General features: G+C 38.0%; 2 protein-coding genes across 4 annotated transcripts in view; one reads left to right on the forward strand and one right to left on the reverse strand.

The window, feature by feature from the left end:
* LOC100114920 (proliferation-associated protein 2G4) overlaps positions 1 to 1,133 on the reverse strand; it is a 141,057-nt gene extending 139,924 nt beyond the window's left edge. Inside the window, exon 1 of one of the 3 annotated variants that reach the window (XM_031926038.2) lies at positions 808 to 1,133. In XM_031926038.2, coding sequence (XP_031781898.1) covers positions 808 to 892 — 85 coding nt within the window. In that variant the 5' untranslated portion in view covers positions 893 to 1,133. The remainder of the gene's footprint in view (positions 1 to 807) is intronic. The other 2 variants (XM_031926039.2, XM_031926040.2) reach the window with 2 other exon arrangements.
* Positions 1,134 to 13,968: 12,835 nt separating this feature from the next.
* Positions 13,969 to 16,158, forward strand: part of LOC103316526 (epidermal growth factor receptor substrate 15-like 1) — a 480,491-nt gene continuing 478,301 nt past the window's right edge. The window contains exon 1 of the mRNA XM_031926044.1: positions 13,969 to 14,046. The gene's annotated coding sequence lies outside the window, so the exon portion shown is untranslated. The remainder of the gene's footprint in view (positions 14,047 to 16,158) is intronic.

A 16,158-nucleotide genomic window follows, 5' to 3' on the forward strand; every position in this document is an offset into this window, starting at 1 on the left:
TTTCAGAATTGTCTGAGTATTATTAATTTTATTTGAAAACTCCCTTAAATTAACAAAAATGTGATTATTTAAGATCTGCTACCTAAGAACAAATCATTATAAATTTTATGTTAATAGTAAAATCTATATTGCAAACAAATAATAAAAACTACAGTCTGAGATGAGAGGTCACCTATGGTAAAATTTGCTATAGAGTCCCTTAAAAAATATATAAAATTCTTTGATTTAGAATTATTGTGTAATAATAAAACTATATTAATCAAGTAATAGTTTTATAATAAAATTCATGATTGAATTTTATGTCAATTTAACATAAATTATTATACAACTGAGCATAATTTCAGAAAAACTAGATTAATTTTGAATATATTCAAACTCTTGGGTAATGTTTTGGCTTTTCATTATGTCAAATATTTTAATGTGGTATTTGATATAGGTATAAATCTATATACCAACTGACGATTTTTTTCTTTTTCTTTGGAATTACGAATTTAATTAGCACTTGCCAACAAATAAAAACTAGGATCAGTTGAAGCTTATACAAAGATCAAGATAGCATATGCACTAATTAAAATTCATAAGTCGTGTATCAATTATTTTATTTTTTTGAATACAAGGTGTACTAGTTGTTTATATAATTATAAATAAATAGCTGATACATAAAACTTTTCTAACATATTGTATTTTATTTCCTTATTACACTAATATTTTAAGCAAAAAAATTTTTCGGTTACAAATGGTAAAAGAAAAAGCAAAAGTTTATGCTGTGCTAACATTCGTATGAACAAATGTCATTAATCAACTTACGATTCACAATATCTCCAGCCATTTTATACTTGGTTACCACCAAGTCTTCTGCAATTGTTTTTTCAACATCGTCTTTATCAGCCATATTGTATTGATTTTGATAAGCAAATTTATTATATTACAACAATTATAACAATTTCGGATCAAAAAAGAAAGTACAAGCACGTGCAAACTATAATAACGGTAACACGGTGAGCAAATGTATTAATATAGTAAAGGTTAGTTTAAATTTCAAAGTATGACCATGAAGACTAGATACTATAGAGTACACGATCACAATGTTACAACAAATATTCCACGATTTACTATACAAAGTTTCAAAATTTTAATCAACAGATGGCAAAGAGAGGAACAGACGTCTATTCGCACGTCTAAGCAAAAGTGGCACACCTAGCGGTGCTGTATGAAAGCGCTAACCAGACAGTACATGAAATACAGTGCTGGGGTCGCGATTAAATCTAAAACTGAAAAACAAGAACCTATGCGCAAAATCTAGTTACCCAAGACTTAAATATAAAACCTGAATACTAATATATCGAATAAACTTAAATCTACCGACCCCATGCATAGCGAGATGCAAATGAAAAAATAAAAATACTAAACCAAAATCTTCTAAAACCATCTACACCAGACACAGCAAGTTGCTAACATATAACTGAAAAACTAAATTCTATAAGCCCATAAGCCCACCTACAAAATGCGCATTAAATTGCAAATTTAAAATGTAAATACAAATTCATAAAGCGTTGTAGCATAAGAAAATATACTCAACTGATCGGTAAACTCATATTGGCTTGTGCAGCTATCGCAACTTTCAATTGCGCGCCACAAATAGCCGCTGATCCTGTTGTTAACTGGGGCTCGGTTAACAAGGTTAGGTCATACGCAGCTATGTTAAACCGCCGCTGCATCTAACCTAACCTTGTTAAAAGAACCCCAGTTAACAACAGGACCAGCGGCCATTTGTGGCGAGCAATTGAAAATTATTGTGTCCGGCGACTGTACCCTGGCGAGAAAAATCACATGATTTATCACTCAATCAATCACGTGATCAGTCACTTGATTTCTCACATGATTTATTACGTGATTGTTTACGTGACTATTTGGCGTGATTTTTCACATAAGAAATCATGTCAGAAATTACTCATAAAATAGAATTTGTTTTAATTATAATACAATTATTTTGTTTCTACTAAACAATTATGAAAAATCGATTTGTTGATAATCCAAAAAATTGACCACAAAAAAAAATAAAAAAAAACGTTGCCCTAACCGAGGATTGAACCCCGGTCCTCAACTTCACAATCCATTATCTTACTGCCTGAGCTATTTTTACTTGTCCTAATGATGACTCGAAGATCATGTATGAATCTTAGTAATCTATCGTTTACGTGTATAGACTATCTGCTGCTAATTGATTAAATAAGAAAAATGAAGTCGTGACTTATATTATAATTGCACGAATTATAATTATATTATAATTGCACGATCTGTATTAAAAAAACAATAAAAAATTGAAATCATATACTCTAAAAAACTACATAATAATGTAGGAGAACGAAAACGAAGTACTTACCTTCAGTCGATCTAACGTACTTAACTTCACTTATGAAGTTCGATCGTAATTCTACGATGTCCTCGCTCGAGTACATTAATCCCTCTCTTTGAAAATAACAAGTTATTTCTCCAACGCAAAAAAAATCCGTCAGCTTGAAGGTCTATAGGTGAAGAAAGCGCGCGAGGCGAATATAGGGGGGACCGTCTTGTTTTTTTGACTCTGAATACGTGCGCCACCAAGCGGACCAAGAGGATACTACATATTAATGTACTCGAGCGAGGGCATCATAGAATTACGATCGAACTTCACTAAGGTAAGTTCGTTTGAACGACTATTACGTCATTTAAAACCAAAACCCTTAAACCTACCTACCCAATTCAGTCAGAGTTCAATTCGTAAAATATTATTTTAAATTCGTCGGCACATTAAAGAGAGGCGAGTGAGCACGATAGTAACATTAAAAATCGAAATTCCTAAACCTACCAACCTTACACAGCAAATTACGTATTTAGAAAATATTTTCTTATCTAAGCTTTAGCTGCATAATATAGGTAAGTTTAAGGCTCTTGATTTTATAAATATTTTCCTCGCTCTCGCTCGCCTCCCCTACTGAAAAAAGCCGATAGAAACCGGTAGAAATCGATAAGATTCCCCTACTAAAAATTACCAATTAGACCCGATTAATGCCGATTCCATTTTAATCGGTTCTAATCTGTTATAATTGAAATAACCGAGCATTACGATCACTAGTTAATTAGTTTTAACCGTCTTTAATTGGATGTCGGTCCGAATACGTAAAACCCAGATTTCTTTTAATTGGAAAAAATCGGTCTTAACCGTTGATTTTTCTTTTTTTTTTTTTTGTTATTTGAACCTTATACGGTAATAATCGGTTGTAATCGGAATCGGTCCTAATCAGTATTCAACCAATACGAAAAGAAGTGCATAAATGAAGCTGTATGCCTGATATGTGCTGAAACACAATGGTAGTTCTATTCTTGGTTGTAGATAATTCTGTTGTTGTTATTGTTGTCAGTGTAGGAGGAGGCGTAGGGCACTCACCTACTGAAAAAAATCAGATGACAATCAACTGATAATCAGCTGATAATCAAATTCGCTTCAAATACGCTGAACTCCGGAACCTTGTATTGCAAATTGTACAATATGGCTTGCAATTAGCAACATGCCGGTCTAATTCTTTTTTCGAACTTGCATCCCACACTTTTGGCAATATGGTCGATCATCGCTGTGGACATCTTTATTGTGTTCTGTGAGGTCAACCACTTCCTTATTGCAAATGTTGCATAACTGTTTAGCCTTCCCAGAGTGTGATTCCAAATGACGAACAAGATGGTATTTCCTCTGAAATGTTTCCTGTACGACACGTGATTCGCACACGAACTTTTTGACGTAGTTGTGTTCATCTTTTTGGTGTAATTGAAACTCAGTTTTAGTGATGAATCTCTTGTTGCAGTTTTCAATAGTACAAACATGCAACACTCTTGCTTTTTTGATGGCGTACGTGAAAGCTCTATTTTTTTCTATATATCTAACGACGATTGTCTTCGCAATCACAAGCAGGAGAATCGTATGAGCAGTACCATAGATTGCCGCCAATATTGACTGCGTCAGCTATGTTCCTTCCAGCATTTACAACCGTGTGATAGGTCCCACTCCTTATAAAAATCAGATCTCCGGGATTTCGTCGAACAATGGCACAGTGTACACCTTATGCTCCAGTGCTTGTGGACAACTTTCAGAGGTATTTGGTTTAACGTATGCGGCAAATTCTTGAGTAAATATGTCTCTCATACTGTCATCCACAACGCACCAGATCTTGGGTGAGCCTTGCAATAACAATTAAGCTGCACAGATTCTGATCTTCAATGTGCATAGCCGTATGACTTCCTTTTAAGCCAATATACAACATTGAAGTATTAATCCCTGGCAATACACTTTCAGCGTTCTGATCTGAGACAGATATATGAGATTCAATTTTTTATCAGTCACAGTGAACAGTTCTTCCAAGATTGTTTGTACATCTTCATTAGTAACCTGCTCTTTTGTTAGGCTATCTTGATCATTTATAACCGTTTTTAGCAACGTGCGCTTATCTTTGTCGTTTTTTATATAATCCGAGAACAAAGTATAAACACCTTCACATTTCTTCTCAAGATAGTCTTTCGCAATTGTGCAGTGTTGAAGGTTAATTGATTCCAAAAATTGTTTGTAATCAATATCCAATGGACTCTGCACATTTAGAAACTGAAAAAATATAAATAAAAATATTAAAAAGTTAAATACCATCTAAAATCTAACTGAATTAATATTGATATTATGAGACAAAAAATGTATTAAAAAGGGAAAACATGAAGTTATACAAATAAATGTTATAAATTCGACGCCGGTTTTAATCACTATATTGAGTTAACACTAGAGAATACATTGAAGTTATTTTTATCTTAACAAGTCAGTGTTTTATTTGGAAATACTCCACTCATTCCTTTTTTCTACTCTCGATCGTTCCTATATACATATGTGACGTTGCTATTTTCCTGATTAACCAAAGGCCGTTGCAATAGGTGCATTAAAAAAACTCTTAGCTATATAATAAAGAGGTACGTTGAATGTAATACCCGTATTATAAAATTGATAATGAACAAATAGCGCTAAACTACTCGCAGCTTGCCGCCAGAAAAATACAGAAAATTCGTGCCATGAGGCCCTATTTTCAAGTTTCACTACATTAAACCATTGTAACTTCATGTGTGTCATTGTAACTTAACGTATATAATGATATGATCGGCTAAAAAACTTGTAGACGGAGATTTTATGTCGCGAGAATTCGAAATACAGAATGTTTGCGGCTAATACGCAAATTTGTTTATTTATAAGTTGTATGCTCTGAACTTTCGCTGACGATTACTTTTTACATGTAAAACAAACAAACACTACGATTTTTGCTAGATAAATATAATGTTAAAAAAAGTTGAAACATGTTGAAACATATATAAGAATAGTATATTACGATACGAATGCGCGAAGTAGGTGATTTTCGCGTGAGCGTATTTCGTCGCCCGAGCGTAGCGATTTTAAAAATAATTTTAAAAACTATTACACAGGTTTTAATAGGCGAAACTTAGAAATACAGGCTGTTTTGCAATAACTACACTTATAAATTTATAATTTTGATGCCTCTAATTCTCTCTGTGGATAACTTATTACATGATAGTAAAAATAATACTGCATTAAGTTTTGATGAAAAAAAGTTATTAAAAAAAAAGTTACATATTCGCGACGGGTTTCAGTTGCGATATATGTACTTACAATAAGTTTTTCAATCAAATCCCTAAAGTGTTTATTTATTTCCTGCCGAGACTTTCTGGCTTCCCGAAAAATTACGCTGACCAAATATAATTTAATAAAAAGATATAAATTTTTTTTATTAAATTTGCCTTTCTGGAATGTTTGCCATTAATTGTTTATTTAATGCTCCTTATAATCACATTTTGCGTACAGTACTATATTTTTTACAATTTTGATCATTCATCACACAATTACGCTGACTTAAACTTTGTATCCTTAAAGAAATTTGTTGGGGCCTCGCCGTGTATACCTACGGCACTGTTTTGCGGTACTATATAGTGGGTATAGGACTCTATAGATGTACTGCTTTAGCTTCGTCGTTGACTAGCGGCGCGCGCAAGCGATTCGAAAATGTGTATACCGGCTTCCGGTGTTGATGGCGAGAACACTCGCTACCAACATTATCAATAATATACCCTTGGTAGAAAATTTACCCAAAATTATAATTTTTTCAAGTTATTCAGTTATAAATATATCAAAATGTGTTAGACACATGATGAAAAAATGTGATAATAAGAACACATTAGGAAAATATGCGATAAAAGAACATATTTATATAACTTTTCTGACTTAAATAATATTATGCTGCAAAACACTTGGATAATGAAAATATGTATATAAGAATATAATTTATAAAAGAATCGATGTGCTAAGTTACTTCAGATATTTTTTTATTAACATTTTGCTTATAAAATGTTTAAAAAAAAGAATAAATAAATGTAAAACTTTTCACCGTAGGATAATGTAGTCTAAACTTTCGTACATATATGCCGCAAAGAAGCGAAGTAAAAATATGTATATTTATAAAAGAATCAAAGTGCTAGGTTATCCCGGAAATTTCTTTTCATTAACGTTTTGCTATTGTTTAAAAAAAAAGAATGTTAAATTTTTTATCGTATAATGATAGACTTTCGCACTTATATACCGCAAAGAAACATAATAAAAATAAGTATAATTATAAAGGAATCGAAGTTTTACGTGTCGTCGGACATTTTTGCAATCAACATTCACTTAAAAAATGTTTCAAAAAATAAAGTAATGTCGAATTTTTTACGGTAAGATGCAGCGTCCATATTTTTGCACATATATACCTTAAAGAAGCACGATATAAATATATATTTACAAGTATTGGGTTATTGGGTTGGGGGGGGGAGGGGTTTTTTACACAAATAAACAAATACTATACTTTAATATTATGTAGAAGAAGTTACAGACACAATTTGTTTAACAGTCGCATGTGTTATTGTTACATGTTTTTATTATGTAGTATAAATGTTGAATTGAACCACCCAATCTTTCTACTAGGGTAAAAAACAAAACAAGAAAGACAAATTTTTTTGCCTAAAATATAAATGAAATACGATATGAACTGAACATGGTTTTGATGAACTTTTCAATTTTTCAAAATCTTTAGAGCAAGGTTTGGGATTGCCATATCCAGTGTACAGAGCTAGTATAACAGTATATTGTGCAACAAGAGCGGAAAGTTACAAACTACTCATAGTGGTGGGTTGGCGACATGGATAAAAAAAAATCAATCGTACAAAAAAAAATCAAAATGACGCACGAGAGTTTATTGATATAGATATTGTTGGATTATGGCTGATGCCATACGGCAGTTGCTACGCTCCACTATTTGCCTAGAGCGCTGTGCGCATGCGCGGCGCTGCTCGACTCTCTGCCCGCGTGAGGGGCCCCGCTCGGCCGGTTGTTCGGCGCTTGTACTCATAGAGAGAACACGTCGACTTTCTTCGTTTTTCTCTACTAGATAGAAGTCCATAGATAGTTTCTTAATAAAGCCTCGGTACTTAATAGTCATTGCTCTGTTGTTTATTTCGACCACCTCACCCAACAACTCCATCAGGTTATGGGCCGGTGAGTGTGGACGCTTCCACTGAGCAATATCAAGAAGGCAAGTTCGAACGCGCTCACCGCGTAACCGCTGATACGTGTCGTGCGTGTTTGCGTTTTTCGGTGACTTGTGCTGTGTAAACACGAGACAAAGGGCAGCAGCTAGAGACTCAAGGACTAGTGTTTTTCACAGTCCGTACCCTCTGTCACGCAGCAAGGAGCCGAGAGGTTGAGCCCTGAGTCCTGGAGACAAAGGCGACCATGGAGGAACTCAACTTTGGTAGCTTGACAACGAGTAAGTAAAAACCAAAATTTTAAGTGAATTAAATCGAATTCAGTGTTAGAATATTGTTTTGAAAATGTAAAGTAAAATCAGTGAGATTGTCATCGTTATAAGAAAAGGAGATTTGATTAAAACAATAGAGTGTTTTCGGGAAAAGTAAAAGCAGTGAAAAATATTTTACGACGAAATTTATTAATACAAGTCATAAAAGAACTAAAATCAGTGTTAGAACGCTATCGTAAGTCATAAAATCCATTGGCATAGCGTCGCGAAACGCGAGTGTTTTTGTTCAAATTCCGAGAATTTCGGACGAAAGACCGCCAAAGGGGGGAGGGGAAACAATGTGCCCAAGATGGCCGCTGCCGGTGTTTGCGCGGCAGTATAGGAGAGCACGTGTTGGCATCGCGGCGACCGTGCCGCGGGGAGAGGGGTACCTTCTTGCTCTTTCCCTCTCTCTCTCCAGGAGTTTGACCGCAGAGGCGCGAGACGTGTGGCGCTCGACGCGCAGAGGCGTGAGCCGCGGCGATCTCTCTCTCTCTCTCTCTCCTCTTTTCCTCGCGCGGCAAATGCGTTTTGATAGACAGCAGCGCGCCGCTTTACCGACTCACAGCGGTACAAGATAGCTACAGCTGTGCGCTTGAATACCAGTCATTGTCTGATTTAATTGAAACGAAATAGACTATGTGCAGAGAATTTTTTTGAAGTGATAGTCACCTTGATTTGAGCAATAAATTAAATTTCTTAATAAAAGTTTTACCGTAATAAACTTAAACTTTTTCAATATTGTTCATTGAAAATAGTTATCTATAAAACGTTCTGTGTTGCATTAAATCTGCAGTTAATCCTTTTTTAAAAAGATTCGCATTTTGTGAGGGCCCCACTCAATGCGTACCCGGCTTGACCTCGCTTAAGCAAACCAAATGACACATAAAAAGGGCACGTTAAATTTATCATAAATTAAACTCCTTTGTCATTAAAATATTAAAAGTCAACACAGTATAGAGATAGATATTAGAACTAGATATAGATAGACTAGAGTAAGATTAGACCGGACCATCTTACACAATAGACTGGAAACATAGAATGAGCCTGCCTCATGTTCTCAAACTGAACAGGATACATGTCATAGAATAGAATAGAATAGGATAAATTAGAAAAAACTATGACATATCAAATCCAAACAACATACTTATTGCTAATCAAATCAACAGGTGCTGACATGGATGAGTTCCGTCAAATCATTTTGAGAGAGTGGAATATTTCCGAGGCCCAAGAGGCGCCAGGGGATGTTTACAACGAACCAACAGTCACGCTCTTCCGAAGACCGGATGGATCCTTGTTCTTCTGGAGGGCGGACCAATAACTGAGACGATTCGACGAGTCTCTTTCCAAAGAGGAGAGAGCTCAGATTGAAAGGTGCTGGCCAGCCAGCGAAAGATTCTTCGATTTCGAACTGAATTATCAGCAGGCGTATGTCACGAGTCAAGACGTACAAGACATGATTGATGGCCAAACTCAGATAATTCTTGGCTGCATTCAAGAAACGGTCAGACAGCTGACAACACCTGATCTGGAAAAAATCAAGGGTTCTGCACAAGCTCGTGCTAAGCCTACATCCTCAAAGGAGAATGACACTTGCTTCGCAGGTCTCACGCACCCAGCTGGTGAGACAGCCGCAAGCTCGCGGAGCGCAGGCCGGCCAAAATCTGTCCTCAAGATAGTTTGTAATGAAGTCATCCCAAAACAAAACCAGCTCCGGTTCACTTCGACTCCGGTTACTACCTCGGCTACAAAGACGGTTGACAGGGATGATCTTATGTCGATGAACATAAATCTTGGCACGTCCGTCGAACAATCTCACTAGAGGAACCACGGCAGATGGGACTTAGAAGCAGAGGATCCCTCAGACTCAGATTCTGAGAGTAAACAAACATTGGGTGCGAAAGGTTCCTTTGAGGAAGGATCACGTGATGGTAACGCCCTGCTCAAAACTGGATTTGCAGGAGATGGAAGATTCGAAAGTGAATCTCAGAACTACAGAGATCGAGTAAGTAACAAAAATAGAATATATAATAATCCTAATTATGACAGTAACACAGCGGAGTTGATCAATGATCTGATTGAGAACAAAGTCAAAGTACTTCTGAATGAAAAAGAAAAGAGTTCAAAAGAGAACAGCGTTTTGAATTTATCTGAACAGTTAAAAAACGAAATCTCCGGAAGAGATAATCAAATGTTCAGAAATTATAAATTAACCTCGAGTTATAAATTTGAAATGTTTGAAGATTCCTTAAAATCCGAACTCAGGATTAAAAAATTACTGTATATCTTAGAACTAGAATCTGACAATTTGCACTTAGAACAAAAGGTTACAGATGACAAGTTCAAAGTCAGAGACATAATCATTAATAGAATAGACACAGTTTATTACAACAAAATAATTAATCTTTCTGAACCTAAAGAAGTTCTAGCAAAACTAAAAGAAGTCAAACGATACGAATCTCGTATGACTACAATCACAGCTCGAAACGATCTTTCAAAAATGATATATCTTCCTGACAAAGAGTCAGCGTCTGACTTTTATGATAAATTTCAAAAGAAAGTTAGAGCGTTTGAGAAAATACCAGATGCTGGTGAACTCGCTGAAAAGGATAAAAGAGACTATTTTATTAAAGCTGTGTCAGAAGCAGTACCTGAAATAGTAACTGCAAATGCCTTGTACAAAGCGACGACGTCCAAACCAATGTCGTGCGGAGAACTGAAAGATTATTTGTTACAGATTGAGGCATCCAGAATTGGTAAAACCAAAGGACAAACGGCTAAAGTTTTCTATGCCAGTGACAGTCACAACGCCCAAGGACGGCAGATCTGCAGAAGTTGTGGTATGGAGGGACATTGCAAGGATACGTGCCCTCATCCAGGCAAACGCCTATGCTATTATTGCAAGAAGATTGGCAGTCACGTTGCGAGCAAGTGTCGCAAACGCCAGGCCGACCTCGAAAGCCCTCAAGGAGGCTCGGCCAATCCGCAGCCATCCAAAAGAGGACGCTGGAATTTCCCGAGAGGAAACAGCTCTAATAGTTTCAGAGGAAACGGCTCTGGCACCTTCAGAGGCAGAGGCAAGCCCAATCCGAACTCTTTGAGAGGAACCAGAGGCAGCTCGAGCAACCGAGGCCGTGGACGAGGACGTGGCGGAGCAGGTTTTCAGCAACGCCCTGGAGGCAACAACAACACCAGCTCAGGCTCGTCACTTCAGGCCATCGTTGAGAACTATGGAGGTACAGTTGAGTTTTGATGATCCACAAGATATAGATAGAACGAACCAAGAGCAGAAAGTAGAAATTGTAGAAAATATCGTAGAGACAAAAAGGAAAAGGGGTAGACCCAAGAAAAATGCAGAAGTCATGTTTTTCCTGTGCGAAAATCCAGAGACGGAAAAGTTGGATTTTGATCGAGGTTTGAGTGATTTGAAATTTCATGCACTGCTAGCAAGAATCCAAGGAGATCCTCAAACTTATAAAGAGGCTGTTAACTCGACAGAGAGTAAACACTGTATTGAAGCTATTAAAAATGAGCTTGATGCAATAAGAGATAAACAAGTTTATACAGTGGTTGAAAAATCAAAAATCTCCATGGTAAATACGAACCCAAACATCATAGATGGGTGTTTAAAAGAAAGATAAATGAAACTGGTGAAACTAGATACAAAGCTAGATTAGTCATTCGTGGGTTCAAAGACAAAAATGTGTATGATTTGCGTGAGACTTATGCTCCGGTGTCTAGGATGCCATTGATCAGAGCCTTTTTCTCATTGGCAAATAAGATCAAATTTAGGATAAAACAGTTAGATGTAGAAACTGCTTTTCTCTACGGAGAATTATCTGAGGATATCTTTTTAGAAATTCCAGAGAGAGTGCTGGTCAACAGCGATACTAGAAAACGTTTTATCTGGAAATTGAATAAATCCTTGTATGGTCTGAAAATAAGTCCAAAGAAATGGAAAGACAAATTCACTGATGTCATTATTAAGCTTGGATTTCAGACAAACGACATTGACCCCTGTCTGTATATTCATCAGTCAAGTGTAGGTATAGTATTAGCTATTCTATATGTCGATGACATCCTCTTAGCTAGCCCAAATGATAGTATACTAGATAAACTTAGTGAGAAATTGAGTAAAGAGTTCAATATCAAAGATCTAGGTAACCCTAAAGAATTTTTAGGAATTAAGATCAATAGAGACTTTTCAGGACAAGTCATACGATTAAATCAAACTAAGTTTATAGACAAAATGCTAATTAGGTTTGGATTTGAAAAATGTAAACCGGTAAACATGCCTATGAAAATTAGCGAAGCTATGAGCCGTGATAGAAAAGAGAGGGTGGAAATAGAATACACGAAATAGGTAGCAAACAAATCTGGAATACCCAACAGACTGTACAGAGAAGCAGTGAGATCATTGTTATACCTGGCTAATGCAACAAGACCAGATATATCATATGCTGTGAATGTCCTCAGTCGACATCAGGTTAATCCAACTATTGACGAATGAGTGTTTCAGTATCTGGCAGGTACTAAACACTATGAATTGACATTCGATAACTCGAGAAGCGATATGGTAGCTTTCTCTGATGCCAGCCTATCTGACTGCAAAGACTCACTAACCACATGTGGATTTGTGATCAAGCTGTTCGGAAACGCTGTGGCTTGGAAAACACATATGCAACAAAGTGTTGCGCTTTCCACATGCCAAGCAGAGTATGTGGCTTTGAGCGAGACTTGCCAAGAAGTAATGTCTCTGCATAATTCGTTGACTAGAATGCTAGATAAGCATATGTACCCTATTACCTTGTACTGTGATAATATGGCTACAATATCCTGTGCAAAGGTAAATAGTGGAAACAGACTGCGACATATGGTAGAGAGAAGGGAACATTATGTTAAGGAATACGTGAATAAAAACTATGTCAATAGAATGAGTCAAAAGAACAACTTGCCGACATATTCACTAAAGCATTGCCTGTTCAATTGCATGAAGAATTAACGTATAAAATAATGAACATGCGTATAAATAATTAATAATTTAGGACTCTCCGGAGGAGGGCGATCAACCTGGCAGCTGGTTGAATGAGGAGTCCTGGGACTGAGAGCTCTGCAAGTGAGAGGGAGTGTTGGATTATGGCTGATGCCATACGGCACTTGCTACGCTCCACTAGTTGCCTAGAGCGCTGTGCGCATGCGCGGCGCTGCTCGACTCTCTGCCCGCGTGCAGGGCTCCGCTCCGCCGGTTGTTCGGCGCTTGTACTCATAGAGTGAGCACGTCGACTTTCTTCTTTTTTTCGTTTTTCTCTACTAGATAGAAGTCCATAGATAGTTTCTTAATAAAGCCTCGGTACTTAATAGTCATTGCTCTGTTGTTTATTTCGACCACCTCACCCAACAACTCCATCAGATATATAAATACATTGTCAAGCATGAGTTCTTTCGACGTTTGTTACCAGAGGCTATAGCAACCAATGTCAGACCCCGATGGACCACACGTATTATACAGGACTATATTTCTAAAGGCTATGATAACTAAAATAGCATAAAGCACAAGACTGATACAGAAAATGCGACATCTGCATTGTTTACCTAACCTTAACGAAACCTAGCGTTATTAGAATACTTTTATTGAAAAGAAACAAACTTACGATTATCAGTGAGTAAGGTAAAAATGTTTGTGAAGGTTCCTCTACAAATTTCAAAGCATCACACAAATCCAAATCTTTAGTTTCCAGAGCCAGGGTACCATTGATATTATATAACTGCTAACTGCTTTTAATTGTATGCTTTTTGGACATGTCTTAAGTTTTGAGGTTATAATTTCTCTTTCCTTTTATATCATAAATAACTTTGTAAATAAATAAATTTATTTTAATTCGTAAATACTTTCTAGATTTTGTATTTTCGCGCCCTTTTAAAAGCAGTCAATCAAATCTCGTTTTAGTCGGCTTCACTTTTCTCGTATCTCTTTTTTAAGAAGGGATTATTTTCATTTATTTTATAGAAAATAATTATATGTTTAACAACAATTTTTATTTGTTTTTTCTTTTAAGGATATAATACCAGGAGAGCGAGTTTTCCAAATTCTTTAGCTGGCAAGAGAAATGATGATATAAAAAGCAATCCGTATGCTAAGGTAATTTATTGGATCAAAACATTTTTATATATGAAATATCACAATTTGTATGAATCTTTATTTTGCAGCCAAGAAAAAGTATGGCTAGAAATGATATTTTCATGAATGTAAATGCCCGTAAAGTCATCAAATTGGAAGAAGCTGATACTGTTGATGTGCCTCTTGACACTTACGGTACACCACCATTTGCTGCAGGTCTGACAGGTACCATTGTCACACTACCTGCTTCAGCTGCAGCACTCACAGCTACTAAGGAACTACCTGCTACTGTCAATGCACTTGGTGCACCTCAGCCTGCTAGTGTGGAGGCCTTACGGTCTACAGAGCCGACCGCTAGTGCCATATTTACTGCACCGTCTGTGACTACGGTATCGTATGCAGAAGCGAGTATTGCTGCGCAAGCTTCTTCTATATTTGCTGCGCCGACGTGTACTATTGCTGCAGCACAGTTTAACACTGCTCGATTAGATCAAGGACTGATTCCTGCTGCAATTGGTGCACCACCGCTTGCTAATGTGGCTGGTGAACCGTCTTCAGAATTGATTGCTACTGGAAATGGTAATGCTACATTGGTTGCATTGCCGCCTGTTATTGTAACTGCAGCACAAGTCACAGCTGTAGACCAGATTCCAGGAATAAATCCTAGACAAGCTGCTCCAACATTTCTTGCACCGCCGCCTGTTAATGTATTTATTATTGTTATTATTACTATGAAGGGGGGGCCATCAAGATCCATGGCACTTAGGCTGTAAACCCATTGTACCACCCTTCGTCATGGCATTCCCTACGCAGGTAAGCCTGCCCTTCTCCAGAAGGTCAATATGGCTCCCGCGTCGAGTGCCCTAATCTCTTCATACGTGGGGAAAAGCTCCCCCAAGCATTGATGTCTGAGCTGCTTAAATTTTGGGCAAACAGACAGTACATGGGTAGGCGTTTCTTCCGCCCCCTCGCACCACCTGCATATACCCGTAGCCTCCTTCCCCATCTTCAGACCGTGGTACCTTAAGCGGATGTGCCCGGTCACTATCTGTGTCAGGAGTCGGGAGTTATTTCTGCTACCTCCTGCGATGCACTTGGTCCAGCCGACATTGGTGTCCTGTCCCATTACCGCTTTGGCTAGTCTGCATCCTTGAGTTCCTTGCCATTCCTTAGTATGCTCCCTCTCAACCCAGCCCCTGATTTCGCCTGTTAGCAGGTACCTTGCGGCACCTGTGTAGGGCTCCGGCCCGATTGAAGGGTGTTTAGTTCCCAAAGCTGCAAGTCTATCTGCTATTTCGTTACCCCTGATCCCGGTGTGACCTGGAACCAGAGCAGCCTGACCTTATTGTTGTGAGCGGTCAGCTGATTTACAACCACTTTGCATTCCCAGACCAGTCTGGAGGTTGTCCTATGAGCCATAAGTGCTCTAAGTGCCGCCTGACTGTCTGCGCAAATGGTGATAATTCTATCTCTTGCGCCGAGTTCAATGTTCCTCTGAGCGCAGGTCAGTATAGCGTATATCTTGGTCTGGAAGACCGTAGCATACCGCCCCAGGGAAAAGAAGGTTCCCCTTCCATCCCTTTGGCAGTAGTACCCCGAACCAGTCCCAGTCTCTGCCCTAGAGACATCTGTGTACTAGACGTGCCCAATTCTTGGTAGACTGTCCCTGCGGGCCTTCCATTCTTCTCTTGTCGGTATCACGACCCCGTATCTTCTTCCAAAGAAGTAGCGCGGGATCATCATATCAGTTTTGATGGAAAATTCCGGCAAGAGACCCACCCCACCCGGGAGCCGGGTGTGCTTCGTGCCTTGTGTCCATTGTCCGTACGCATTGAGTCTGTGCGCTGCCTTAGCAGCTATCCCAATGATAGTAAGATGGAGTGGTTCCACCTTCACAAGGATTCCAAGTGCCTTGGTAGGCGTGGTCCTATAGGCCCCTGCGACATGTCCAGAGAGCCACCAGTAATTTATCGCACTGGGCCGTGAGATGCTTCTCCCAGGTTAACTTTTTATCCAGAACAATGCCGAGGTACTTAGCTGAGTCCTTTACCTGTAGGGCGACTCCAGAGAGTTTGGGCGCTCTGTAGACATCTAACTTGTACTTGCGGGAGAAGATCACCATTTCGACTTTAT

This window comes from Nasonia vitripennis (genome assembly GCF_009193385.2).
Source record: "Nasonia vitripennis strain AsymCx chromosome 3 unlocalized genomic scaffold, Nvit_psr_1.1 chr3_random0007, whole genome shotgun sequence".
Taxonomy (NCBI): Eukaryota; Metazoa; Arthropoda; class Insecta; order Hymenoptera; family Pteromalidae; genus Nasonia; species Nasonia vitripennis.